This window comes from Chiloscyllium punctatum, chromosome 25 (genome assembly GCF_047496795.1).
Source record: "Chiloscyllium punctatum isolate Juve2018m chromosome 25, sChiPun1.3, whole genome shotgun sequence".
In the NCBI taxonomy this organism is placed as follows: Eukaryota; Metazoa; Chordata; class Chondrichthyes; order Orectolobiformes; family Hemiscylliidae; genus Chiloscyllium; species Chiloscyllium punctatum.
The window spans coordinates 51,978,704-52,006,388 of NC_092763.1; the positions used below are offsets into that span (position 1 = coordinate 51,978,704).

Consider the following 27,685-nt stretch of genomic DNA (forward strand, 5'->3'; position numbering starts at 1 on the left):
TACTTTCAAGGAATTATGAACCTGCACTCCATGGTCTCTTTGTTCAGCAACACTCCCATTACCATTAAGTGTGTAAGTACTGCTCTCATTTGCTTTTCTAAACTTCAGCCTCCCACATTTATCTAAATTAAATTCCATCTGCCACTCCTCAGTCCATTGGCCCATTTGATCAAGATCCTGTGGTACTCTGAGGTAACCTTCTTCACTGTCCACTACACCTCCAATTTTGGTGTCATCTGCAAACTTACGAACTATACCTCCAGCGTTCACATCCAAATCATTTATATAAATGATGGAAAGCATTTAATGACTTAAAGGTTGTTATTCCTAAATATACTGGGATCTAGGAGTGGCTCAGGAATTGTCTGGAAATTGGCCAGGATTTCCCATGTTGCCTGATGTTTGCCCTGCAGATTCTGTTAGAACTGCCAGCAGCCTTTCATGGAGGTCACTCCTTCAAAGATACTTTGTACCCAATAGAATCTCCCTGCTGTAGAAAGAGGTTGGGAGGATGATGCTCATTGAAAGCCAACCCCAGTCAGTTTACCCTTTCACACAATTTCCAACCTTACCCCCCCTCCTCCCTCCCTCCCTCCCTCCCTCCTCCTCACTTCTTGGCACCCAATGACCTCAGGTGAATGGCTCACTGTGACACCAAGATCAGACACTGGCCTGGTGTCTGTTCCTGACTGGACAGCTGCTGACTTCTGATTGGCTGTCAGCTGTCAGTGGGAGGCATTCTGCTGCCAGAGTCCTAAATCTCTGGGAAGCACCTACACTGGCTCCTCAACAACCTATCAGATGGTGGGATACTGGCCACGATTTCACTTAATAATTTCCCTCAACTTTTCATCATATGTACTCTGTTTTCTCAATTCAATACCATTTTTATATTGAAGTATTCTCTCAAGAATTAAGATTGGGGATAACCTCCAGCATAGTTCATTCATCCATGTAGATTCCTGTCACACCATCCAATTGCTGCTTAAGTGATTCCAAGATGGTGATTACTCAACTAATCAAATGAGAAATTCTCTCCACATGTTCATCATTCATTATTTAAATAATTTTATGATTTTGGTCCCTGAATTTATTATTTGCTGCTTTCAATCCATATTGTTTTTAATTCATAATTATTTAGGTTAAATCGGTACTGTAGTCCATTTGTACTTTCAAGTATGTAACAACTAAGAACTAGGAACAGAAGAAAGTAATTCAGGCCTTTGGGCCTACTCAGCCCTTCGAGCCTAGGTTTACTGCTCACTTCTTAGTCACTGTTTTGAAGGTGTGTTTCTTCAGTCTTTCAGTCATCTGGGAGCAGGCTTCAGGTCTCAAGGTTTGGCAATGTGAATTAATCATCTGGTTCTGGTTGTAAATTCATTGTGGAGACAGACAGAGTTGTAAGGTTTTAATGTTAGAATACTGCTGCACTTTGCCTTCATTATCGTATTTTAAAAAGTCTGTGTTGGCATCAGGAAGGGGAAACTTGCTGAAAGACATCATCTGACATTTCTCCTGACTCAGCTCCCAACAGATAGTACCCCTCTCCCTGCGACCCATCTCTCCCTCACTCACCTGTGCCTTGGGTCCCTACTCAATTCTAGGCTTTTTATGGCTGCATTACTAGCAGCAGACATTCATCCCAGTGGCACTGATGAATAAGAGATATGTCTGCCTCTGATTGGGCCTTGAGACAAAACAAAATTGCTAGATGCTGGAATCCAAGGTAGACAAGCAGGTGACTGGAAGAACACAACAAGCCAGGTATCATTAGGAGTTGGAGAAGTCAACATTTCGGGCGTAACCATTCTTCAGGACTCCAAGGGGTGGCCATGGACACCCAGATGGGACCCAGCTAACCCTACCTCTTTGTCGGCTCTTTCGGACAGTTCCTCCTCAGTACCTACAGAGGGACTGTGCCCCAACTGTTCCGCGTTACATCAATGACTGCATCAATGCTGTGTCCTGCATGCAGGCTCAACTGGAGCAGTTCATTGAATTCACCCAGAACTTCCACACCACCCTTAAACTTACTTGGTCTATCCAGGTTTCCTCCCTCCCCTTTCTCTCTGTTTCCATCTCTGGCAACAGTCTCCAGATGGATGTTAACTACACACCCACAGATTCTCACAACTACCTTGACTACACCTCCTCCCATCCAGTATCCTGCAAGAACTCCATCCTGTTCTCCCAATTCCTCTGGCTCCATGGCATCTGCTCAGACAAGGAGACATTCCACTCCAAAGCATCCCAGATATCCATCTATTTCGAACAATGTGCTTTCCCCCCCTCTGTCATCCAGACATCCCTCCACCGCACCACCTCCATTCCCTGTTCCATTGCTCTGAACCCCCCTCCAAACGCAATAAGGACAGAACCCCCTTTATCCTCACCTATCACCCCACCTATCTTCATATCCAAAGCATCATCCTTAAACACTTTGGCCAACTCCAACTAGATCCACCAACAAAACATCTTCCCCTCCCCACCCCTCTCTGTCTTTCACAAGGCCCATTCCCTTCGACATCCTTGGTTTGCGCCACTCGCCACACCAACCCCCCGAACCCCCAGGTACATTCCCCTGCAACCGGCAAAGGTGCAAAACCTGCTGGTACACCACCCCCCTCACCTCCATCCAGGGCAAATTGGAGGAACAACACTTCATCTTCCACCTGGGCAGCCCACAGCCTGGACAACTCAATATTGAGTTCTCCATTTTCAAATAACCTCCTTTCTCTTCTCCCAATTCCCTTCCAGCCCCTCCCACTCCCTTCCACTCCTCCCAGCCACCTAGCGGATTCATTCCTCCCATTGACCAATTAGGTTGTACCTTCTACCTGACTTCACCTATCCCCACTTCACCACCGTGTACCGAACACCCCCTTTATCTGCATCTCCTCCTACACCTACCCCAGTCCTGAAGCAGGGTTAAATTGACTTCTTCACCTCCTGATGCTGCCTGGCTTGCTGTGTTCTTCTAGCCTCCTGCTTGTCTACCTCAGATTGGGCTTTCCCCAACTGAGGCATACAAACATAAAGGCGGTCTCAGAGTGGGTGTAGGTATTTCTTTGCCATTCAGTAAGGCAATGCGGATTTACCTTCAGTTTCTAATCAGCAAGCAAGACCTCTGTCACCAACATTAAATTTCACTCATTGTGTGATTTTCCACTTATACTGTCTTGCATCTTCATCACAGTGAAACCCAAGGGTTGATTCTGCAATCCGCATGGAATAGTCGTAGCTGGAAATCCATGGACAGAACCTTGTAAAGGCAACATGGATTTTGGGTGGCAGCCGGACAACCAGAGAGAGCAACATATTCGCTCTTTGAGAAGGCCCGCTACATCTTATGACCAGTGATTTGCCACAAGGATTGGTTTTGGGTCCGCTGCTTTTCATCATTTGTATAAATGTTTTGGATGTGAACATAGGAGGTATAGTTAATAGGTTTCCCGATGACCCCAAATTGGCATTGTAGTGTACAGCGAAGAAGGTTACCTTAGAGTAGAGTGGGACCTTGATCAGATGGGCCGATGGGCCAAAGAGTTTAATCAAGATAAATGTGAGGTGCTACATTTTGGAAAGGCAAATCAGGGCAAGATGTATACATCTAATGGTAAGGTCCTGGGGAGTGTTGTCAATAAAAGAGACCTTGGAATGCAGGCTGGTAGTTCCTTGAAAGTGGAGTTCCAGGTTGGCAGGGTAGTGAAGAAAGTGTTTGGTAAGCTTGCCTTTATTGGTCAGTACATTGGGTAAAGGAGTTGGGAGGTCATATTGTGACTGTACAGGACATTGGTTCGGCCTCTTTTGGAATACTACATTCAATTCTGGTCTCCTTGCTATAGGAAGAACATTGTGAAACTTGAAAGAGTTCAGAAAAGATTTACAAGGATGTTGTGCCAGGCTTAGAGGGTTTGAACTATAGGGAGAGGCTGAATAGGCAAGGGCTATTTTCTCTGGAGCATTAGAGGCTGGAGGGTCACCTTATATTCATGATATTATGAAGGGCATGGATAAGGTGAATAGACAAGGTCTTTTCCCCAGGGTAGGGGAACCCAGAGCTAGAGAGCATTGGTTTAAAGTGAGAGGGGAAAGATTCAAAAGGGACCTAAAGACCAACCTTTTCATGTAGAGGGTGGTGTGTATAAGGGACGAAGTGCCAATGGAAGTGGTGTAGGATGGTACAATAACAATACTTAAAAGGCATCTGGATGGCTATATGAGTTCACAGTTCAAAATAAATTCAGCATTGATAAGATCAGTCTAGCATATTAGTCTTCAAACAAAGTAAACAACAGGTTTTTCCAAAGAATATAAAGGAAATGTTAATTACAACTTGAATGTGAGACACATTCATTGTAGTTGAACTGACAGCATATTCGAATACTTTATTGTTATCTAATGGCACATCATCTAGAATAGGTGCAAATGTGGAACAATAGCACTTACACAATAGAAAAATATTACATGTAGCATTTTTTTCATTAAATGCAGAATATACAAGAACAGAAAATACTACAAAGTTTAACAAGATTGTCCCCTGTCCACTGTCCGCCTGTGTTTTGTTTTTTTCTTTTCCAATATAATCCCTTTTTCAGAGGAACACATTTCAGAATTTTTGTTTTCATTTCTTGTTGCATGGAAAGGTAATTGGAATAAGGGCAAAAAATCAAAGGACATTGAATGAAACAATTGAATGCCTACTTCAATGGTGATTTTGAAATGATCTTCCAAAAATTCTGAATCCTTTATTTCTGTATTTTTATTGCATCTCCAAATTTAGTTTACACACTTCTGAAAATTGATGGCCATGTCTTCTGCAATGTAGACCCTACATAATGGAATTCCTCCCTTAAATATCCCTGCCTCTCTCTTTATCCTTCCAAAGCAATACTTTAAAGATGAAACTTATGACGACCCTTCCTAATGTCTTCTCTGACTTGGAGTCTATTTCTTTCTGATTATATATCTGTGAAGTGCTTTGGGTTGTTTAAAAATTGCGAAGTTTTTTTTGCAGTTGTTACATCTACAACTGTGAGTACTTTCCTGATTTGACTATAATGCTACAGGGTTCCATTTATGGCCTGATGATCTGCAATAGGTAACAATTGTTGACCATTAAGTGAATTCCAAAGTACAGAAGCTGGCAGAAAAAGATGATACTGCCAATGGAGGATTAAAGTTGGCAAAAGGTGCAAAAGGCTGGAGACAGAAAAGCCGAGTTTGTGGGGATAGTAGTTGCAGGGATGAAGGAGAAAGCATAGATAATGAAGAATAAGGCCATGAAATAAATTAAGCATAATGTTGGGAATTTTAAGTTTAAGGCCTTGGGGACTCGGAACTATTGTAGGGTAGCAAGAGTAGGATTGATGGGTGACCAGAATCTGCTATTGAACTGGCTATGGGCTTAAGTAATTTAGATTATTTGAAGATAATGACAAGTGAATATTGGGATGTGATCAGATGAATATTGGACCAATTACACATGGAGGTGGTAAAGGCAAGGATGTGTTTAAATATGATATGGTCCAAGGCTAAAGTGCAAATGGATGATATTAAGGACTTGGAAGTGACAGTGGCATTTTCAATGATGTGGATTGAATGAAATTAAAAGCTGACATCACGATAGCTGATTAGGCAATGATCAGGTTGAGGGATGAGGTTTTAGACAATAGACAATAGGTGCAGGAGTAGGCCATTCTGCCCTTTGAGCCTGTACCACCATTCAACATGATCATGGCTGATCATCCTTAATCAGTATCCTGTTCCTGCCTTATCTCCATAACCCTTGATTCCACTACCCTTGAGAGCTCTATCCAACTCTTTCTTAAATGAATCCAGAGACTGGGCCTCCACTGCCCTCTGGGCCAGAGCATTCCACACAGCCACCACTCTCTGGGTGAAGAAGTTTCTCCTCATCTCTGTCCTAAATGGTCTACCCCGTATTTTTAAGCTGTGTCCTCTGGTTTTCGGCACTCACCCATCAGCGGAAACATGTTTCCTGCCTCCAGAGTGTCCATTCCTTTAATAATCTTATATGTCTCAATCAGATCCCCTCTCAGTCTTCTAAACTCAAGGGTATACTCCAGTCTTTCAGTGTAAGATAGTCCCGTCATTCCAGGAATTGACCTCGTGAACCTACGCTGCACTCCCTCAATAGCCAGAATGTCTTTCCTCAAATTTAGAGACCAGAACTGCACACAGTACTCCAGGTGTGGTCTCACCAGGGCCCTGTACAGCTGCAGAAGAACCTCTTTGCTTCTATACTCAATCTCTCTTGTTATGAAGGCCAGCATGCTATTAGCCTTCTTCACTACTTGCTCTACCTGCATGCTTACCTTCATTGACTGGTGTACAAGAACACCCAGATCTCTTTGTACTGCCCCTTTACCTAAATTGATTCAATTTAGGTAGTAATCTGCCTTCTTGTTCTTGCCACCAAAGTGGATAACCATACATTTATCCACATTAAACTGCATCTGCCATGCATCTGACCACTGACCTAACCTGTCCAGGTCACCTTGTAATCTCCTAACATCCTCCTCACATTTCACCCTGCCACACAGCTTAGTATCATCAGCAAATTTGCTAATGTTATTACTAATACCATCTTCTATATCATTAATATATATTGCAAAAAGCAGTGGTCCCAGCACTGATCCCTGTGGTACCCCACTGGTCACTGCCTGCCATTCCAAAATGGAGCCGTTTATCACTACTCTTTGTTTCCTGTCAGCCAACCAACTTTCAATCCAAGTTAGTACTTTCCCTCCAATACCATGCGCCCTAATTTTGCTCACTAACCTCCTATGTGGGACTTTATCAAAAGCTTTCTGAAAGTCCAGGTACACTACATCTACTGGATCTCCCTTGTCCATCTTCAGAGTTACATCCTCAAAAAATTCCAGAAGATTAGTCAAGCATGATTTCCCCTTCATAAATCCTTGCTGACTCTGACCTATCCTGTTACTACTATCCAGATGTGTGATCATTTCATTCTTTATAATAGACTCCATCATCTTTCCCACCACTGAGGTCAGACTAACTGGTCTATAATTTCCTGCTTTCTCTCTCCCACCTTTCTTAAAAAGTGGTACAACATTAGCCACCCTCCAATCCACAGGAACTGATCCTGAATCTATCGAACTCTGGAAAATAATCACCAACGCATCCATGATTTCTCGAGCCACCTCCTTCAGTACCCTGGGATGTAGACCATCAGGACCCAGGGACTTATCAACCTTCAGACCTAACAGTCTCTCCAACACCAATTCCTGGCAAATATAAATTCCCTTAAGTTCAGGTTCTTCAGCCACTGTTACCTCAGGGAGGTTGCTTGTGTCTTCCCCAGTGAACACAGATCTGAAGTACCAATTCAATTCTTCTGCCATTTCTTTGTTCCCTGAAATATATTCCCCTGTTTCTGTCTTCAAGGGCCCAATTTAAGTCTTAACCATTTTTTTGCCTTTCACATACTTAAAAAAGTTTTTACTATCCTCCTTTATATTTTTGGCCAGTTTACCTTCGTACCTCATTTTTCTCTGCGTATTTCCTTCTTAGTAATCCTCTGTTGTTCTTTAAAAGCTTCCCAGTCCTCCGTTTTCCCACTTATCTTTGCTATGTTATACTTTTTCTCTTTTAACTTTATATGTTTCTTAACTTCCCTCGTCGGCCATGGCCACCCATGCCTCCTCCTAGGATCTTTCTTCCTTTTTGGAATGAACTGATCCTGCATCTTCTACATTATACCCAGAAATATCTGCCATTGTTCCTCCACTGTCATCCCTGCTTAGGTATTGCACCTTTGAACTTTGGTCAGCTCCTCCCTCATAGCTCCATAGTTCCCTTTATTCAACTGAAATATTGTCACTTCCGATTGTACCCTCTCCCTCTGAAATTGCAGATTGAAGCTTATTGTATTATGGTCACTACTTCCCAATGGCTCCTTCACTTCGAGGTCCCTCACCAATTCTGGTTCGTTGCACAATACCAGATCCAGAATTGCCTTCTCCCTGGTAGGTTCCAGGACCAGCTGTTCTAAGAATCCATCTCGGAAGCACTCCACAAAGTCTCTTTCTTGAGGTCCAATGCCATCCTGATTCTTCCAGTCTACCTGCATGTTGAAATCCCCCATAATAACTGTAGTAACATCATTGCGACAGGCCAATTTCAGCTCCTGATTCAACTTCCATCCGACATCCAGATTACTGTTTGGGGGCCTGTAGATAACCCCCAAGAGGGTTTTACCAAGGGCTTGGAGTTTATGGCAGTGGCTGGAAATCATTGCCTCTTCCTTCTGAAGGAAATTGTGGCCATAAACTATTCAAGAGAGTTGCTAGAGCTGTGTCTAGTCAGTGTTCAGATCAAAGGGAACTTTAGGCTCAACAGTAATATCTTGAAGGTGTAGCACGCAAATGAGGAAGGAGGTGCTGGTGTATTAGGGGTTGAAGAGAAGGTATTGCTTAAGATGCTTTATCTATGTCAGCATAAGCAAAGTTTAACCAAGCAAGATCAATACAACTGTGCATGACATGCGGGAGAATGAAGGTATAACTGTGCAAAGGCTGCACAGAAAGCAATGAGGACGGATAAGGCACTATGACCACAAATTTAATTATTAATAATGTTTATAAATGGTCTCAAATTCTGTGTTTCTTTGAGTCACTGGCATTGCTAGCAGACTGATGATCCAGACCACCATAATGGGAAGAAAGGCAGATTTCATGATTCTAATTATACAAGACAGCTTTAGGTGATATTTCCATTATGTTGTGTGGTGGCTTTGTGGTTGAGTCCATCCCAGTGTATATGAGTGACTGGATGAACAAAATGCATTACATGATAAATAGATCAGAGCTTCAGATGACCTCTACAAATTTCATTCAGCCTTTTCAAAAGAGAAGTGAGGATGTAATAGTTTTGGAATAGTAACAGTAATTGCTGAAGAAATTCAACAGGTCTGTAGCATCTGCAGCGGGAAAAAAAAGAGTTCCAGAGAAGAGTCATAATGGACTCAAAATGTTAACTCTCTTTCCCTTCACAGATGCTGCTAAGTCTTCAGAGTTTCTCCAGCATTTTGTTTTCATTGTAGATTTCTGGCATTGATGGTGTTTTGCTTTTGCTTAATTGTTGACTTGGTGCATTTCCTTTTTGTGATGTGGAAGTTTGAAGAGGACATGCAATTATCCAATTTGTGTTGGTGGTGGGGAGCATTTGTCAGCTAGTTATAGCTCAGTGACTAGCTCATATTCCTCCAGAGAACAGCTTCCCTACAGTGTGTCCAGAAATGTGGAATTAATCCTACAAAATTACACAACTATTGTGGTCCATCGGTGTGACAATAAATGAGTCTCCAGCTAAGTTGCATTCGCAGGAAGGTTCAAACATTTCACTGCCACAACAGTTTATTTTGTAAATTACATCTTGTATATGTGACCTGCTGCTGTATGAAAGGCTGTAAGTTATCTTAATGCCTTAAATGGAGGTACACAAACCCATCATGAAGCATGTGTGTTTGAGACCATTAGTTGGCAGAGAGTTGTCATTTCAGCTTAGCCAAGCAATTTTGTCTAATTCTGTCATTTTCTTGTATAAACACATCTTCTAAGTTTTCACTATGTCAGTTATCTGCTACCAAACTTGTTATATCATTCTTTACTGTTGATCCAACCTTTAATATCCAAGAGGACAGCCTCCTCTTTGTGTAGTGTGAATTAATGTGCGCCTAGTGACTTCAGTGATGCATAGACAACATGTCTATTGTGGAGGGATTTTGCTGCTTAAACCCGTTCCATTATGCTGCAGGCAGAAGTATGGCGAGATAAATTATTTTCAGCTGTGATCTTAGTGAAAACATGCTATTATTATACTGATGGGAATTATTTGAGAAAAGGTAACATGAGCAAATGGTCATGTTAATGCGGCCAAAGGAAAATTTGCTTTGCACTATTTTGAGTATAATCTGGATTTTCCATGATATAATTACATCAATTTCACTTTCACTGCTTTCTTCAATGGTGTAACTTTTTAACATGAAACCTGCCTGGATTCATTTATATTCCGTTTGAGGAGATGAAAAATGAGTCCAAGGCTGGAACTTTAAACTGAAACAAGGGCAGTTATGAGGAAATGAAATCAAAGCTAGCTAAGGTGAACTGGCAGATTAGGTTATGGTATAGATCAACAAAGATGCGATGGCAGACACTTAAAGAGATCTTTCAAAAAAAACAGAACAGATACATTTCATTGAGCAAAATAGTTTCCGAGGGAAGGCCCCACTATTTGTGGTTAACTAAAATCATTAAATATCATATCAAACTTAGAGAAAAACATAAAATTATCCAAATATGGACAACAAGGCAGAAGATTGGACAGAGCATACTTTTTTTAAAAGGCAAAGAATTATTAAAAGGTTAATAAGGAGTGGAAAAATTGAGTATGGGAGATAGTTAGCTAGAAAGAAAACAATAAACAGTTAGCAACAATGTCTAGAGATATTTTAAACAAGAAAACAGAATTAACAAAGTGACTATCAGTGGAATAGGAAGTGAGCTCAGGAAATTAATAATGGAAAATAAGGAGATGGCAGATGAATTGAACAAGTATTTTGCATTGGTCTGTGCCATAGAGGATACAAGTAACATCCTAAAAGTAGTTGTAAATCAGGAAATGGAAGGAAAGGAGGAATGCAAGAAAATTATAATAACCAGAGAAGTGGTACTTGGTAACTTGTTGGAACTGCAGACTAACAAGTCTCTGGTTCCTGATGGATTCTTTATAGGGTCATAAATGAAATTGGTTAGTGAGGTAGTTATCATTGATTTCAATTTTTTTTTAATTCCCAAGGTTCTGAGGGGTCTTATTAGATTGGGCAATAACAAATGATTCTCCTTTTATTCAAAAAGTGAGCAACTCAGAAATCAGGAAACAACAGGCCGATCAACCTCACATTTGTAATGATTTGGAGTTGGGAACCACATATAGTGTGTCAAGCTTTGTGGATGACACTAAGATGAGTGGTAGAGTATAGTATGCATAGGACTGTGAAACTTTGCAAAGAGACATAGTTTAAGCAAGTGGACAAAAGTCTGGCAGAGTACGATGTTAATAAACGTGAAGTCATCCATTTTAGTAGGAATAACAATAAAAAGTACTATTACTTGAACAGTAAAACATTGCAGCATGCTGCTGTGCAGAGGGACCTGGGTGTCCTTGTGCATGTGTCATAGAATGTTGGTCTGCAAGTGAAATAGGTAATTAAGAAGGCAAGTGGAATCTTGTCCTTCATTGCTAAAGGGGTTGAGTTTAAAAGCAGAGAGGTAATGTTACAGCTGTACAAGGTGCTAGTGAGGCCACACTTATGGAGTACTATATGCAGTTTTGATCTCCTTACTTGAGAAAGGATATACTAGCACTGGAGAGGTTGCAAAGGAGGTTCACTAGGTTGATTCCAGAGTTTGGGGGGTTGGCTTATGAAGAGAGACTGAGTAGACTGGGAATATGTTCTTTGGAATTTAGAAAAATTAGGCGGAATCTTGTAGAAACATAAAACTATGAAGGGAATAGATAAGATAGAAGTAGAGAGGATGTTTCCATTGGCGGGTGAAAATAGGACAATATGGCACAGGCTTAAAATTAGGGGGAGCAGATTTAGGTCTGAATTGAGGAGGAACGTCTTCACCCAGAGGGTTGTGAATCTATGAAATTTCCTGCTCAGCAAAGCAGTTGAAGCTTTCTCAGTAAATGCTTTCAAAGCTAAGATAGATAATTTTTTGAATATTAAAGAAATTAAGGGTTATGGTGAGAGGACGGGTAAATGGAGCTGAGGCCACAAAAAGATCAGCCATGATCGTATTGAATGGCGGAGCGGGCTTGAAGGGCCAGATTGTCTACTCTTGCTCATAGCTCTTATGTTGTTATGTAATAGGGAAGATATTAGATGATATTATTAAAAATATCATAGCTGGACATTTAGAACATTTCAGGGTAATTAGATGGAGTCAACAAAGTTTTGTGAAAGGGAAGTCATGTTTAACCAATTTATTAGACTACTTTGAGGAAGTAATATGTGCAGCAAAGATGTCACATTTTTACAGAAAATAAAATCTCATAGTTAAAAGAGTGACATATTGGCACAGATATTTGGTTTACTAGCTAATAGAAAACAGAACAGCTGCAAGTTGTAATAACTGGTATACCACAGGGCTTCAACATTTTACAATGTATAGAAATGACTTGGATGAAGGGACCGAAAATATGATCGTTAAATTGCTAATGACTCAAAACAAGGCGGGAAAATAAGTTGCGAAGAGCAAATAAAGTGTATGGATATATTAAATAAGGAGGCAAATGTCTGGCAAATGAAATACATTGTGGAAAAGTGGGAAATTACCCATTTCAGCAAGAAGAATAGAATAAAACTAATATCTAAATTGTGAAATGCCGCAGAGCTCTGAGGTACAAAGGGATCTGGGTGCCCTCGTGCATGAATCTCAAAAGATGAGCATATAAATATATATAGCAAATAATTAAGAATGTTAATGAGGTTATGCTCAGTTATACAGAGCATTGGTGAGGTCACATCTGTAGTACTGTGTACAATATTTGTCTCCTTATGTAAGGAAGGATGTAATTAGATTATAAGCAGTTCAGATATAGTCTACTAAGGTATTTTGTGAAATAGGTCGGTTTTTTTATGAGGAAAGGGTGGTCAGGTTAAGCACATATCCATCCACTAGACATTCAAAGAGGAAGAGATAGATTGATTGAAACATGCAATGTCCTGAGCGGTATTTTCAGTTAATGTGGAAGTAATATTTTCTCTTGGGAGAAAATCTAAAACTATTGTCACTCAATTAAGAGAGAGATGAGGATAATTTTTGTTTCTAATGTGGTATCAGTAGTTTTTGATGGCCTCAAATGTTGATGCAAGCAATACTTAAATCAGAGGTAGAGAGAGTCTTGATAAGCAAGAGAGGAAATGTTATGTATGAATTTGGGGTCAGTGAAAATGTGAAGAGCAGGCTGGAGAGGGTTGAATGGCCTTATGTTCTTATTTCATACGTTCATATGTATGTACACATTAGTGAGTATCTTACACTTGAATTCCATTCTTATTCAAGTTTCCTCATGAGCAGCTTTTAATAACCAGTAATAACATAACAAATATTTCTTTCTTTCTTTTGTCATTATTTCTCATAATAAATTCATTAGTAAGGGGGCTCTTGTGGCACAGTGTTGGTGTCCCTATATCTGAATGAGAAGCGTGAACTTAAGTCCTGCCTGTCCAGAGAGTGTCGTTAATACATTTGAACAGATTGATTGAAATACCTAAGCTCTAGCAGCTTTAATGAAATTATCTTCAGATCTTTTGTTCTGTAAACAAATTCAGGTCAGCTCCTATAATCTTTCCTCTGAACTTCGATATTTGATACTGGAAATTTTGATAAAGATGGACAAAATCCCACACTGAATTGTTTTTAGGTTCAGCATGTTAAAGGACTTTATTCTTTGTAATGGCTTGCCTTACTAAAATTTAAATATCAAAGTGAATTCATCTAACTCATAAAGCTCTGTGCAATCAAAGAATCTTATCCAACTAAAGTCAACTGTTCTATTCCAGTTATTCCCCTTGAGTCAGCATTTGTGATGCTCAGGAATTGTTCTTTAGTTTATATCCAACTCCTTCCTGAAATTATACAATGTTTTGACCTCAATTGCTTTCGGCAGTAGCAAATTCCACAGCGTCACCACTTTCTGGATGAAGAAATTTCTCCTCAACTCAGTCTTAAATGTTCATTGCTGTATCCTTGGACTGTGACTCCTAGTTCTAAACTTTCCCTGTCATCAGGAACATCCTTCCTGATTTACCCTGTATAGAACTTTTGGGACTTTATTAGTTTCTCATTCATCTGAACTCCAGCGACTATACTCCTAATCAATTCAACCTCTCCGCATATGTCAGTCCTGCCTTCTCAGGAATCGAACTGTTAAAACTTCATTGCAGTACATCCTTCCTGGCCACTACATCCTTCCTGAGGTATGGGGCCCAAAACTGCTTACAATACTCCAAGTGTGCTCGGACCAGAGCCTTACAGAGCCTCAGAAGCACATCACTGCTTTTATATTAAAGTTCTCTTGAAATAAATGTTATTATTATATTTGCTTTTCTAACTACTGACTCAATCTGCAAGTTTACCTTGAGAGAATCCTGAAGTAGAACTCCCAAGTCTCTTTGCATTTCAGACTTCTGAATTTTCTCCCCATTTAGAAAACAGTCCGTGTCTCTATTCTTCCTACCAAAGTGCAGGACCTCACACTTTTCCACATTGTACTCCATCTGCAACTCCTTTGCCCACTCTCCTAAACAGTCCAAATCCTTCTGCAGCTTCCCCACCTCCTCAATGCTACCAGTCCTCTACATATCCTTGTATTGTCTGTAAACCTAACCAGATTGCAGTCAGTTCCTTCATCTAGATTGTTAATGCATAAAGTGAAAAGTTGTGATCCCAACACTGAGTGTAATGGAACATCACTTATCACCGGCTGCCATCCTGAGAAGGACCCTTTTATCCCCACTGTCTGCTTTCTGTCGGGCTGCCAATCTTCTATCCATGCTAGCACCTTGCCTCTGACACCATGGACCCTTATTTTACTCAGCAGCCTCGTGTGCAGCACCTTGTCAAAGGCCTTCTTGAAGTCAGATAGATAATATTCATTGGCTCTCTTTGGTCTAACTGACTTGTTACTTCCTCAAAGAATTCTAGCAGATTTATCAGGAATAGCCTCCCCTTGATGAAACCATGCTGACTTTACCCTATTTTACCACACACTTTCAAGAATTCAGAAATCTCATCCTTCAGAATAGACTCCAAAACCTTACTCATAACCCAAGTTAAGCTAATCAGTCTGTAATTTTGCCTTTTGCCTTACTCCCTGTTTAAATAAGTTCGTGATTTTCTAGTCCTCTGGACCCCTCCCTGATTTTAGTGATTCCTGAAAGATCACCATTAACGCCTCCACTATCTCTTCAGCTATCTTCCTTCGAACTCTGGGGGGTAGTCCATCTGGTCCAGGTGATTTATCCAACTTCAGGCCATTTGGTTTTTCTTGTACCTTCTCCTTGGTGATGGCCCCTCACACTCTTGAATGTTTGGGATATTATTTGTGTCTTCTACAGTGAAGACTGACATGAAGTAATTATTCAGTTCCTCAGCCATTTCCTTGTTCCCCACTACTACTATCTCTCTAGCATCATTTTCTAGTGGCTCAATGTCCACTTCTGATTTTCCTAGTCTACTTGCATACTGAACTCCCCCATGATCACTGTAACTTTGCCTTTCCTACACATTTTTTCTATCTCCTGATGTACCTTACGCCCCAGCTCCTGACTACTATTTGGAGGCTGTACATAACTTAGCTATGGTTTTTTTTTTAACCTCAATGCTACCCACACCGATTCTACACCATCTGACTCTATTTGTTTCTTACTATTGATTTAATTTCATTTCATACTAATACGACAACACCGCCCCCTCCGTCCACCTGCCTATCTTTTTGATAGGATGTATATCCTTGAATATTCAGCTCCCAATCCTGATCCCCTTGCAGCCACGTCTCTATAATGCTCACCAAGTCATATCTGCCAATTTCAATCTGCGTCGCAAGGTCATTTACCTTATTCCTTAGACAGCGTGCATTCAGATATAAGACCTTCAGTCCTGTATTAAACGTCCGTCTTCTCATTGTCATTTGTATGTTGAGTGTGCTTGAAGTTTGATTGATAATCCTTTACAAGCACGCTGTCCTGTTTGTGGCTGGGCTGGAGATTTTAGTAACCTCTCCTTAGTTCTGGCCTTAGTCCTTAGTTCTGGTCTCTTACCTCCTCCTTTAATTTGGGTTTTGTAAATTCCCCTAGAAGTGAATCCTCCCCCCATCCTATTTAGTTTAAAGCTCTGTCCACAGCCCTAGTTATGCAATTCACTTGGACTCTGGTCCTAGCACTATTCAGATGAAAACCGTCCCATCAGAAAAAAGGTCCCCAGCACTGGTGCCAACGCCATGAATTAAAACCCATTTCTCCCGTACCAATCTTTGAACCATGCATTTACTTAATCTTACTGACTTTGTGCAAATTAGCTTGTGGCTCAGGTAGTAATCCAGAGATTATTATCTTTTTGGTTTTGCTTTTTAATTTAGCTCCTAACTTTTCATACTCCCTTAGCAGAACCTCTGCCCTAGTTTTATCGATGTCATTGGTACCTATGTGGACCACGACCACTGGATCTTTACCCTCCCACTCCAAGTTCCTCTGCAGCCCAGATGAGACATCCTGAACCCGAGCACCGGGCAGGCAACAGAACCTTTGGGACTCTCGATCCTGGTCGCAGAAAACAGTGTCTATGCCTCTAACTCCAATCCCATGTGCCTTATTATATATCCTATGCTCTTACGTAGAACTTGTTGAAATAAAGTCCAAATAAACAACAACAACCAGTTGCTTTCTAGAGTAATAAAATCATAGAGATGTACAGCACGGAAACAGACCCTTCATGAACTCTGAGTAACATCCTCACAGAATTCCAGTTAGATTTATCAATCATGATTTCCCTTTCGTAAAGTCAACCTGACTGTATTCCAATCCTACTACTGTTTTCCAATTGTCATTGAGTCATAAAGCATCGGAACAGGTCCTTTGGCACACCATAACTGTGCAGACCATCTCGTACCAAACTGTACTAATCCCAGTTGAAGTCATGCTCAGCTACAAAGTAATTTATAAAATGGACTCTTGCATTTTCCCCATTACTAACATCGAGCTGATGTTTCTCACAACTTGTCTGACCACAATAACTTTAATTTTAGTTTCCAGCATCTGCAATCCTCACTAAACGAAGATCCTCAGATTAGCCACCAATGGTTGTCACTGTCTAATAAGAGAGCAGTCTGATGGAATGGTACAACTTTGGTGACTTTACTTCTTTTTTTACCAATCATCTTGATGCTGACAGTTAAATAGTTAATTGCAACATTTTGGCTTTGTAGGTTGATTACATTTCTTTTGTCCAGATTGCTTTTGGCAGTGGCTGACTGGCATTACTCAGGGACAGAATGAATCTTTCAGTTTTCTTCACATGCAGCACAGGGGTGTTATGAAATGGTTCTGAAAAAGAGTCACTGAACCCAAAACATTAACTCTGCTTTCTCTCCATAGTTGCTACTTGACCTGCTGAGTTCTTCCAGCAATTTTTTATTTTTGTCTCTGGTTTCCAGCATCCATAAGTCTTTGATTTTTTTTCGCATAGATGGCTGTCCTCAAAGCACTGCATCCTCATAGTGCTCTCATTAACAGACTAAAATGTAAGGACTGCTAAAACACAGATAGGATCAATTTTAACTTCTGTTCCTTCGTATTGTTGAAATGGGGAAAGTATAAATATGCTTTCTGTCTAGACTACTGTCTTTTTTGAAAATCATCCTGTTCACAAACGATGCTACTAAGAGATTACAAATTCAGTTTGCAGTGCATTTTCTCCTTCAGAAGCTTCTTTGACAGTTTGTCGGGGGTAACATTCCAGTGTCCCTTTCTGCAGGCAGCTATTAAATTTATATCTGCAGTCAACATTTGACTGTGTGTCCTTGCTTGAAAAAAAAACTAAAGTGCATCTGTGCCTGTGGATGCTATGATTCGTGGTCATGGCAATATTTGGATTCATGAACACATTTCCCATTTTCATCGAATGTGCCTGTGAATGTAAGTCCAATAGATTGGGTTGTGAATGAATATTGATGAAAGCTAATGAATGCAAAACAGACTTGTGATCACACAAAGGTCAAGAAAGCTGCCCTGTCTGAAATATTTTGAGAATTAAATACCAAAGCTTTAACCTGCTGTCGGGCAACAAAATCTTTTGTATCCTACCAAACTGAATTTCTCCTCGGTCCTCCTAAAACATCCAGGCAAGCACAGAAAATCCTGATCAACATCTCTGAAAGATGCAAGAAAAATCAATTAATGGGATGAAGAGGTGCCACATAGTAAAAGATGAATTAATGGACACAGTTGGTAAGTCAACTGTTTGGGGTTAAGAACAGAAATTTCGTTCTGTATTCATAACTATTAAATAGATATAAGGTTATTAATATCAGGCTGTACTATACATAAAGTGTTTAGATGCATAGAGTAGCTGAACCAGAGAAGTCTATTGCAGTGCTTTAGCAACAGCACATGGTAGTTTAGGCATTACCTCAAGTGAAATCAATCTTTACTTGAGAGCATTGGAGATCATTTTTCTGTTTTCTAATTCTCAGAGATTGACATAAATTGTCTTTCCGAGTAAGTTTCTTCCCCACCCCCCCATACCTCCAATCTAGTTAAACTTTCATAGGATTAATACACTGAGATGTGTCTGTAAAATGCTGACTGTTGTTACTAGATATAGAAGAGACAGCATACTGCTATCCACGACTGTCAATCCCAAGGGTAAAGAGTGGTGCTTGGTGTAAAGTGCCCTTGTAATTATCTGTTTGCAATGGTCAAGTCGCAGAAGGTTAAATCTATTCTCATCATGCTGCAATAACCATAGCTTTGTATTCCCACTGGTGAAGGGATTCAATCAAACTTTCTTCCAAATGTATTTTTGGGTCGATGCCTTCCTTGACTTTTGTATGGTACTGTTTAATGAAGGGTGATGAAAATAGAGGGTCAGTTTTAACTCTGCCTTTCTGATGAAAATCAAGCAGGCAAGCACTTAAAATCAACCAGAAGGCTTATCCATAAGCTTCCTGCTCCTTTTCTGTTGTATTCAATTTTAATCCACACATTAGAGTATTCATAAGACATGGGGGTTTCTTTCTGGACCAGTATTTATTGCTCATCCTTTGTTGCCCCTGGAGAATTTCTGTAGTGTGTCTTGTAAGTGGCATGCACTGCTGCTACTGAGCATTGGTGGTGGAGGGAGTGAATATTTGTGGAGGTGATGCCAATCAAGGCGGGCTGCTTTGTCCTGGATAGTGTCAACCTTCTTGAGTGTTGTTGGAGCTGTACCCACCCAGACAAGTGGGGAGTATTCCATTACACTCCTGACTTGTGCCTGGTAGATGTTGGACTTTGGATTTGGGGAGTCAAGTATTGAGTTACTCGCAGCAGGATTCAAGCTTAGACCTGCTCTTGTAGCTACTATATTTGTATGGCTAGTCAAGTTCAGTTTCTGATCAACCCCCTAGGATGTAGGCAGTGGACCATTCATGATGATAATGACATAGAAATTTAAAAAAAAGGTTATGTTCTTTCTTGCTGGACGTAGTCATTGCCTGTCATTTGTGTGGCATGAATGTTACCTGGATTTAGCCTTACTGTTAATTGTTCTGCATACAGTACTGCATGTGTAAAATCTTCCTGCCTGACCTGTTTTCACACCATCACCTGGAGAACTTGTTATGATCTCTCTCTATCTTAATTAGTTTGTACAATTTTGGATTACTTGTTACTTTGGTTAAAGCTTCAGCATGTGACTCATACCTATTATGTTATTCCAGCCATTTGGTTTGTCTCCAGCACTAGTTTTTTTTTGTAATTTTCTCTCTGCTTCAATTAATCAGATTATAAATCATCCTTTCACTTGCTATTCAGCTGTTGACACTTGACTCACACTGGCTGACACTTTTGATCACCTGAAGAGACTTATTATTCAGCCTGTCGACACTCCAATCATATCATTTGTATGATCTTTGGATCTCCCTGCCTATAAATTCTGTGCCTGTGTGTTTCTCTTCACTCCACCTGATGAAGGAGCATCGCTGCAAAAGCTCGAGATTTCAAATAAGCTTGTTGGACTATAACCTGGTGTCATGTGATTATAAATTAATTTAAATTGAAGAAACCCAGTGAATTCATGTGAGTCTGTGAGGGGGTTTCCATCTTACCATTAGCACTTCATTTTTAATGGAGTCACTTTCAGGAACTGCTTCTGCATCAGGTTTCGTGTGAGCAGTCTGAGCCAGCGTTTTCAACAGTGGGTCACCTTGTTGGGCTGCGACAAGGAAATTTTATTGATTACCTCCTTGTGGCCTTCTGAAAAAGGCTTTGGATAACAAGATCCAAAGGTCCTCTGCTTGCAGTCTCTGCTTGCCATATGCTGCATGACCACACCGTCAGGAAAAATGCCAGCCTTTCTCTCCCGTGATTGTTCACTCTCCCCAACCTCAGTAAGCTTCTCGGATGCCGCTGGGTATCCTATTAACTTTGATTCCAGGAGATCATTGCAAGCAGCAGGTCAGTCCAATTCACAGGCAGTGTGAGGACAATTCCCACCATCACTGGTCCAGGTGCAGAGTTATGTTCCAGGTGCCTCAGTAAATGAGGATGGGCATGTACCTCCTTCAATTGCTTTTACCAGCATCTTGGCACTTCCTGCATGGTCTGGTGGGAAGGTCATGCCTTTTTCCAGCAGTACCATTTAACTGATCCCAGTATCTGTCAGTATCAATACAGGCTTGCTCTCCTCATCCTGGGAAATGTATCCAGTGTTCCTTTAGGTAAGAGATCACAGTAATGCTCAAGGATTTGTTTCACCTCATCCACACTGTCAGGGGTGCCTTTACAGAGAGTCAGAGCTGTATTCAGTACCTTGGCCTGGTCTGCTAAGCTCTCTGACTGACTCCCATTTTCTGCACAGTGTGCTTGTGCCCAATAAATTCTATTTTTTTCTGCAGCCTCCACCAGTTGACCAGGACATGCCTTACCGGCAGCAGTTAAATCTCAAAGGCTTTTAGGCCTCACCTTTCATCTCACTCCAAACTTTCAGTCCTGAGGAGGGCACCCAGAATTTCTCCCTCTCCCATGGGTGCTCAGTTTCCTTTTGCTCTCTCAGCTCCAGCCTTTCCAATAGGGTAGGAGTGACTAGGAGAGGGTATTGTCCAGAACAGGGCTCCTGCTCCTTGTGAATCAGCACATGATCATCAGCCAGTCTGGTTGACTAAAGTCACTCAGTCACTCTTTGTTCTTGAAAGTGTATTCATCTCAAGGACTTTGTAAGTGGCTTAATTTTTAAGTGTCTGTTTCCACTGGTCAAAAGCAAATTGTTTAAACCTTTCAAATTCCAGGTCCATTTGGTCAGGCTGTTCCCTGTATGAATGGGAATTTTGACAGTCTGCCTCCAGCATTAACTGGTACCTTCTTTACCTTGTATTCAGTCACACTTTACCCAGGCAAAGGGGACAAAATCTCACGTGATTTCCCTGAGGGCTAATTCTGCTTTAGTTAGCCATGTTAATTGCTGTTCTACCCACTTCAAAGAGATAAAGGAAGTCTGCTGTCTCAAACATAGGAATTAAATAAGCAAACTGAGTTACTTTTGCCTTCAAGACTGAGTCAGTTGTTTCCAAGGGACACATTATGGTTCCTGTTGCTCAGCTGGAACTGTCTAGGGTCAAATTCCTTCTTTGCAGTTTTTCCTGGAACTCTTTCTTCTCACCTTGCTCTTTCCTCTCCCTCTTGTTCTCTCTCTCTTTTGTTTTGAAATTCTAATTTCTGCCGCTCCAAGTTTAAGCTCACAACTGCTACTTTAACCATTTCACAATTTTAAAAAATTGCGCATGGGACATTGGCGTTGCTGGCTGGCCAGGATTTATTGCCCATTCCTAGTTGCACTTCAGAAAGTGGTGATCTTCTTGAAGTGCTCCAGTCCACATGCTGTAGGTTGATCCACAATTCCCTTAGAGAGGGAAGTACAGGATTTTGATCCCAGTGATAGTGAACAAACAGTGATATATTTCCAAGTCTGGATGTTGAGTGGCTTGAAGAGGAACTTGCAGTTGGTGGTGTTCCCATGTACCTGCTGCTGTTTTCCTTCTAGATTAGATTCGAGTAGATTAGATTCCCTACAGTATGGAAACAGGCCCTTTGGCCCAACAAGTCCACACAGTCCCTCTGAAGAGTAACCCACCCAGACGCATTACCTTACTCTATATTTGCCCCTGACTAACGCAGCAACACTCTGGGCAATTTAGCATGGCCAATTCACCTGACCTGTACATCTTTGGATTGTGGGAGGAAACCGGAGCACCCAGAAGAAACCCATGCAGTCACGGGGAGAATCTGCAAACTCCACACAGACACGCCCAAGACAGGAATTAAACCTGGGTCCCTGGCGCTATGAAGCAGCAGTGCTAACCAGGCGAAAGTGAGGACCGCAGATGCTGGAGATCAGAGTCAAGATTAGAGTGGTGCTGGAAAAGCACAGCAGATCAGGCAGCATCCAAGGAGCAGGAAAATCGACATTTCGGGCAAAAGCCCTTCATCAGGAAAGTGCTAACCACTGAGTCACGGTGCCACCCTTAGATGGAAGTGCTTGTAGTTTTGGAAGGTGCTATCTAAGAAGCCTTGGTGAATTTCTACAGAGCATCTCATAGATTGTACATCTTATAGATTTAACGAGTCCTGAAGAAGGGTTATGCCCGAAACGTCAACTCTCTTGCTCCTCGGATGCTGCCTGACCTGTTATGTTTTTTCTACTTTATCAATTCTGACTCTCCAGCATCTACAGTCCTCACTTTCTCCAAGATTAAACACACTGCTACACACTAGAGGAAGAGGTGTAAAATATAGTGGGTTATAAGTAGTAAACAAATGTTCCATTTTATAGTTTAAAGTATAGGTTTCCAACAAAAAAAGTCTTTTTTTTATCATTCATTTGTTACAGTAAAACTTTTAAAATGTAAAGTTTTATCATGACATTCTTTTAGCCAGTGACTGGAAGTTCGAATCTGTTTAAAGATATTGGCCTCTACAGATCTCTTAACAGTACCTGAAAATGGAAAGCACTTTAGTTACTAATGTGGAAAAGATGTAGTTGGGGCTATTAGTGCATTATTCACATTTCAATTTTAGTGAAAATATTGTATATGAAAGGTTATTTGATGGCTGCTATCTCTTTCCTACCCTATTAATCTATTATTCATTAATGCTATTGATTTTGTTTCACTGTAATGATTCTAGGTATGTTGTGTCATGGAGATAACATGGTAAAGAAAAACCACTTCTACCTTTTGAGCTGCTCTGCTTTTGAGTTTGCAGCAATCAGTGCTAAGGACAGACTCCCTCTGCAGCAAGGAAAATCTTGTGTATAACCATTGGAGAATAAGACATTTCATGGGCTAATCTCCTCCTTCAGACAATGGCTGAGAATATTTGACGGTGCTGTACCTATTTCTAAGGTCCAAACTGGAGCTTAAGCTGGTAATATGGTAGGCCAGAAGCGCATACTGATGACCAGTCAGAAATGCACCATTGGGAAAAAGAAGCAAATGTTAAGCTTTACATAATTAAATCAGTGCCTCCTTCAAGAAGACCAGCTCTATACTTGACCCAACAAGCAGTCTTTAAAGTGAACAATGCATGCTGATAAATTTTAGAATATATTTGCACAGGAATAATCCTTCCAACTGCAATTCAAGTCATGTCAATTGCTGTTGACCAATATTCCACCTCACAATGATTACCTTAACTTCAATCTCCTCCAGTCACCATTCACTGCTGCCTATCTTCCCCAATCCCAGCCACTACCCATCCTCCTCCTCACTGTTCTGTCCAACCATCGCAACCTATCCTGCTGTGAACACTGTTATTCTTCTTTCTTCCCCAGGGATGCTCATTTAGTGTCCACAGCTCACTGGCTCAAAGCTAACAAGGCGCTAGAGCTCAAAATTACATACACCAATCCATTCAGGATCAGGGATCAATCCCCATAACCTTAGTATGTCCACTTTGGGTATGAATGAATTCAACATATTTTTAACTAAAGCCTTCTTAGTTCAAAATCCTCAAAAATCATAAACCATTTGAGCTGATCAAAGAATGAAAATGTGTTTTATGCTTAACGATTAGGTATGGTTGTGATCCAAAAAAATTAAGTAAATTGAGAATGTGGTTTTATGTGCAAAAATAGGTAGGCTAGATCAATGGACTGAAAGGTGCAGAATCCTCAAACAATAGGAAATAACATGTTGGTGGATTAAGTCTTTGACTTGTGGATTAAAATTAAAAACTAAATTTAAACATTTAGGGAGGAAAAAAATCTATTCTTGGCTCAGTGAACATTTGAAAAGCATGTTATGCAATTGAGTTTGATGAAACAAACTGCTTCTCCTTCATGACTTGTTTTTTTAGTTTTCATCTTTTTTAGTTACATTTTACTCATCTTGCACCCCCTTCTCCTTTTCTTCAGCTGAGGTAGTGGAAAACCAATCATTGCTCACATTGAACCTTGATAGATACATGCCAACTCATCACAGGGCGGTGACATATACACTCTTCTGATAAGATTACTTAAAAATAATCAGGAGCAATAAATGTCTTCATCTTTCTCCTTTCTAATTCAGGGATCCCAACTGAAATGCCCTCATTATTGAATTAATTATGCTCATTGAGTTATTGAGTATTATGTATTACCATCCCTGCAAATCATTACATCCTTGTGTGCACTGAATCGACTCATCCTAAATTCCATTCTAAGGAAATGTGTTAAACATTTTTTTTCTTGAGTGTCTCATCCATATTTAGTTGGTTGTCTTTTTGACAAAAGAAGACTCTTTCCTTGCAGTAATTTTCTTCTCCTCTGTTGGGTTCTATTCACATTTTGTCAACTTTAACCAATCATACATCATATAATTATCTAGTCAATCAACCACCAAATAGAGTGTGATCATATACCAGAGATTGTGTGTGAGATGGTTTCTATTCTTTGTGATGATAATAACCTTAATCTCGCGTGTTTTTTTCTTTCTTTCCTTTTCTGTGTTTATTTTTAGCTGATCAGTGGCGGTTACATTGTCAGTGCTGAGGCAGTATGGGATCACGTCACAATGGCCGACCGTGAGTTGGCATTCAAAGCTGGGGACGTTATTAAAGTCCTCGATGCCTCTAACAAGGATTGGTGGTGGGGACAGATCGACGATGAAGAAGGCTGGTTTCCGGCCAGTTTTGTGAGGGTAAGTGAAGGAGAAACCAAAATTTTCCATTTATGGTTGATTGCTGTTTTCATGGGAAATTAAGCACAACAGTAGCACATACTGACATTTGTGAACAGAGCGAAAATGTAAAAGATAAAAAAAACTGTAATATTGAAACTGTGAAATACGAACAGAAAATACTGGAAATACACTGCACTTCTGTTTACAGCTATAAAAAGTGAAACAAAATTAATTATTTTAAAATGATATTTGAGTTGGCAATGTTCTGTCAATTCTGATAAAGGGACTAAATCATAAACTTTCATCTTACTTTGTTTATAAATGCCATAATTTCACTTTACATATTTAAAATCTAAGATTTGGGAAAAGTATACTTATATTTTCGTGACACAAAGGAATGAATGCATTAGAAAACTGTACAAATGATTTGTCTTACCAGTTGCTTTCCTATGACAGTGAACAGTATTTTAATTTATACCTTCCCCTGAATTCTTGTGCACCTGAAAAAAAATTTATGACTTGTGACAAATGGCAAGGTTTATTTTATTGATCAAATGCCAGATTTATTTTCTGCTTAACATCTTGCCAAGTGATTAGAATGGTCAAGTCAGTCAATATAAATTCTCCACTGATTGGAAAAACGAAAACAAATTAAGTTGTTGACTACTCCCAAATCTTACTGTCAGTGGAATTGTAGAAGCTGGTCACATCCAGATGAACTGACCTCTGTCTGTCTGGAACACAGTCCAATATACCAGACCCTCTTTCAAAATACGAGTAGTCTCAGGGGATTTCCTTTTGTGCCCTTGAGAACTCATGGAGATGTTTCCTATGGGCTGCTGCTCGACATTACACCTTGTCCTACTTTCTGGAGGCAAAGATCCCAAATGGAGTCCTTCCTCTTTTCATCAGGGATCTGAAATGGAGAGTGTTGCACACAGTGGTCCCATGCAACAGAAGGTTAGGTAGCCAGGTGCCATGCTACCTGCAGATTTTGTGGCCTTGAGGAAACTGTATTCCAAATGAATGTTGAATGCTTTCATTTGTAGTTCTTGTTTAGTTTCTTCAAAGTGCTGCCTTCAAATTTCTCATTGCATTCAACGTCATAATCGTAGCCCAAGGGCACTCTGTGCAGAGTCAGGTGGGTAGAAAGGAAGGACTCCTCATGGACCTACTCCTGGGCTTGGTCACAGTGACCATTATTAAATCCAGGCAGCTGGCAGTAGACAGGGTTGTAGTATCACTGTCTGCCCATCTTCCATAGTTATGTTCCAGCTCCTGTGTCCGTTGAGTGGAGGATGTGGTGCCTGCTGGGATGGGAGAAGCCTTTAGAGTTTGGTGGGCAAGGGCTCAGTTACATCATTACCATGGGATTGTGACATCTTAATTTGATTTGGATAAGTTTCTATTCTGGTTCTGGAAAGTGCCATTGACTGTTTAGTTTTTTTTTGCAGTTTCCCACTAGGGACTATCTAGTCTGATTAATGTTTTGTTCAAAAGAGCAGAAAGAAAGTTTGGTGCCTCACCAGGAACCGTCTGACTTGTTTAACGTTTATTTGAAAGGAGTACAGGAGCTCCTGTGGTTTGGTAGTGGTGAACCTATCTCTGGGCAAGAGGTCTTTTTTAGTCCCACTTATCCCAGAGGTGTGTCATAGCATGTCTGAATATGTTTATTACAAATATCTTTTGATTTAAAGTTGGTTACAAGTGAATGACTGTCATTGGCTCCACTGAACAAACTGACCATATGATTTTTTTTGGCAGGCATTGGCTATTACTAGTAGTGCAACAGAGAACGGAAAATGCATTGAATGTAATTCAATAGGGCTATCACATAGATAATTCTCAAACTATCCAACACAGCCACCTGAATACTTGGGGCAAGATAGTGCAAATTGAGTTAACTACATGTTGTGATATTTACTTCCATGTCTTACAACCCAACCTTTAATGCATGCTTCCTGCAACTGGAAGCAAAGGCCAAACAATTTCAATCTTATTGGTGTTTTACAGATCACTAAATGCAGAACATTGATCCCTAAGGAGGAAACTTCAGTAATGTATAGAAGTGTACTAACCTGAAGGGACACTTTCACAAGGGTTGTTTGTGGTTACTGCAGTAGATACTGGATTGAATGACTTAATCACCTGTCTTTAATCTCTTGGATCTAGAATCAAGTCCAGCCCAGACTGATAGAATAATGTGTTTCCAAGGTATGGATGCACACAACATAACTGCTTGTAATAAGTTGCTAAATTGGCAATCTTGTTTACAAACCAGTAGAAATAGTAATCAGAATGCGGTGCTTTCTTGGTTTTGAACAATTGATTGGATAGTTTTATTCTGTAACTAAACATGCTGTGTTAATTAGGGAGTGATACAGCTGTTACATCAGAAGTAGTGATAACGTTGTAACAAATTAAATGTTACAGAAAGATGTTTTATCTACTAATGAGATTTAGAAGCAACAACTTCAGACAACTTCCTAGATCAATGAGTATTAAAAGGGTTTCAAGATACCGAAAAGCAAGTAAGCGATGTGTGGTTCATAGTCACTATATTTTCAATCCTACTAAATTTGATTGGACCTACTGTTTGAATGTGACCATTAATGAACAAAATAAGAGGTGTAACAGCTGGTACTGGCAAATGTATTTTACTTTACAGGATTTCATATGAGAGAAGAGATTATCTGTGTTGAATTTAACTTTATTT

The 27,685-nt window shown here is 40.4% G+C and overlaps 1 protein-coding gene across 4 annotated transcripts in view; it reads left to right on the forward strand.

Annotated features, from left to right (window-relative positions):
- arhgef9a (Cdc42 guanine nucleotide exchange factor (GEF) 9a) overlaps nt 1-27,685 on the forward strand; it is a 340,120-nt gene that overhangs the window by 159,561 nt on the left and 152,874 nt on the right. For all 4 annotated transcript variants that reach the window (XM_072595281.1, XM_072595280.1, XM_072595282.1 and 1 more), the window contains one exon: nt 24,808-24,987. In XM_072595281.1, coding sequence (XP_072451382.1) covers nt 24,808-24,987 — 180 coding nt within the window. The remainder of the gene's footprint in view (nt 1-24,807; nt 24,988-27,685) is intronic.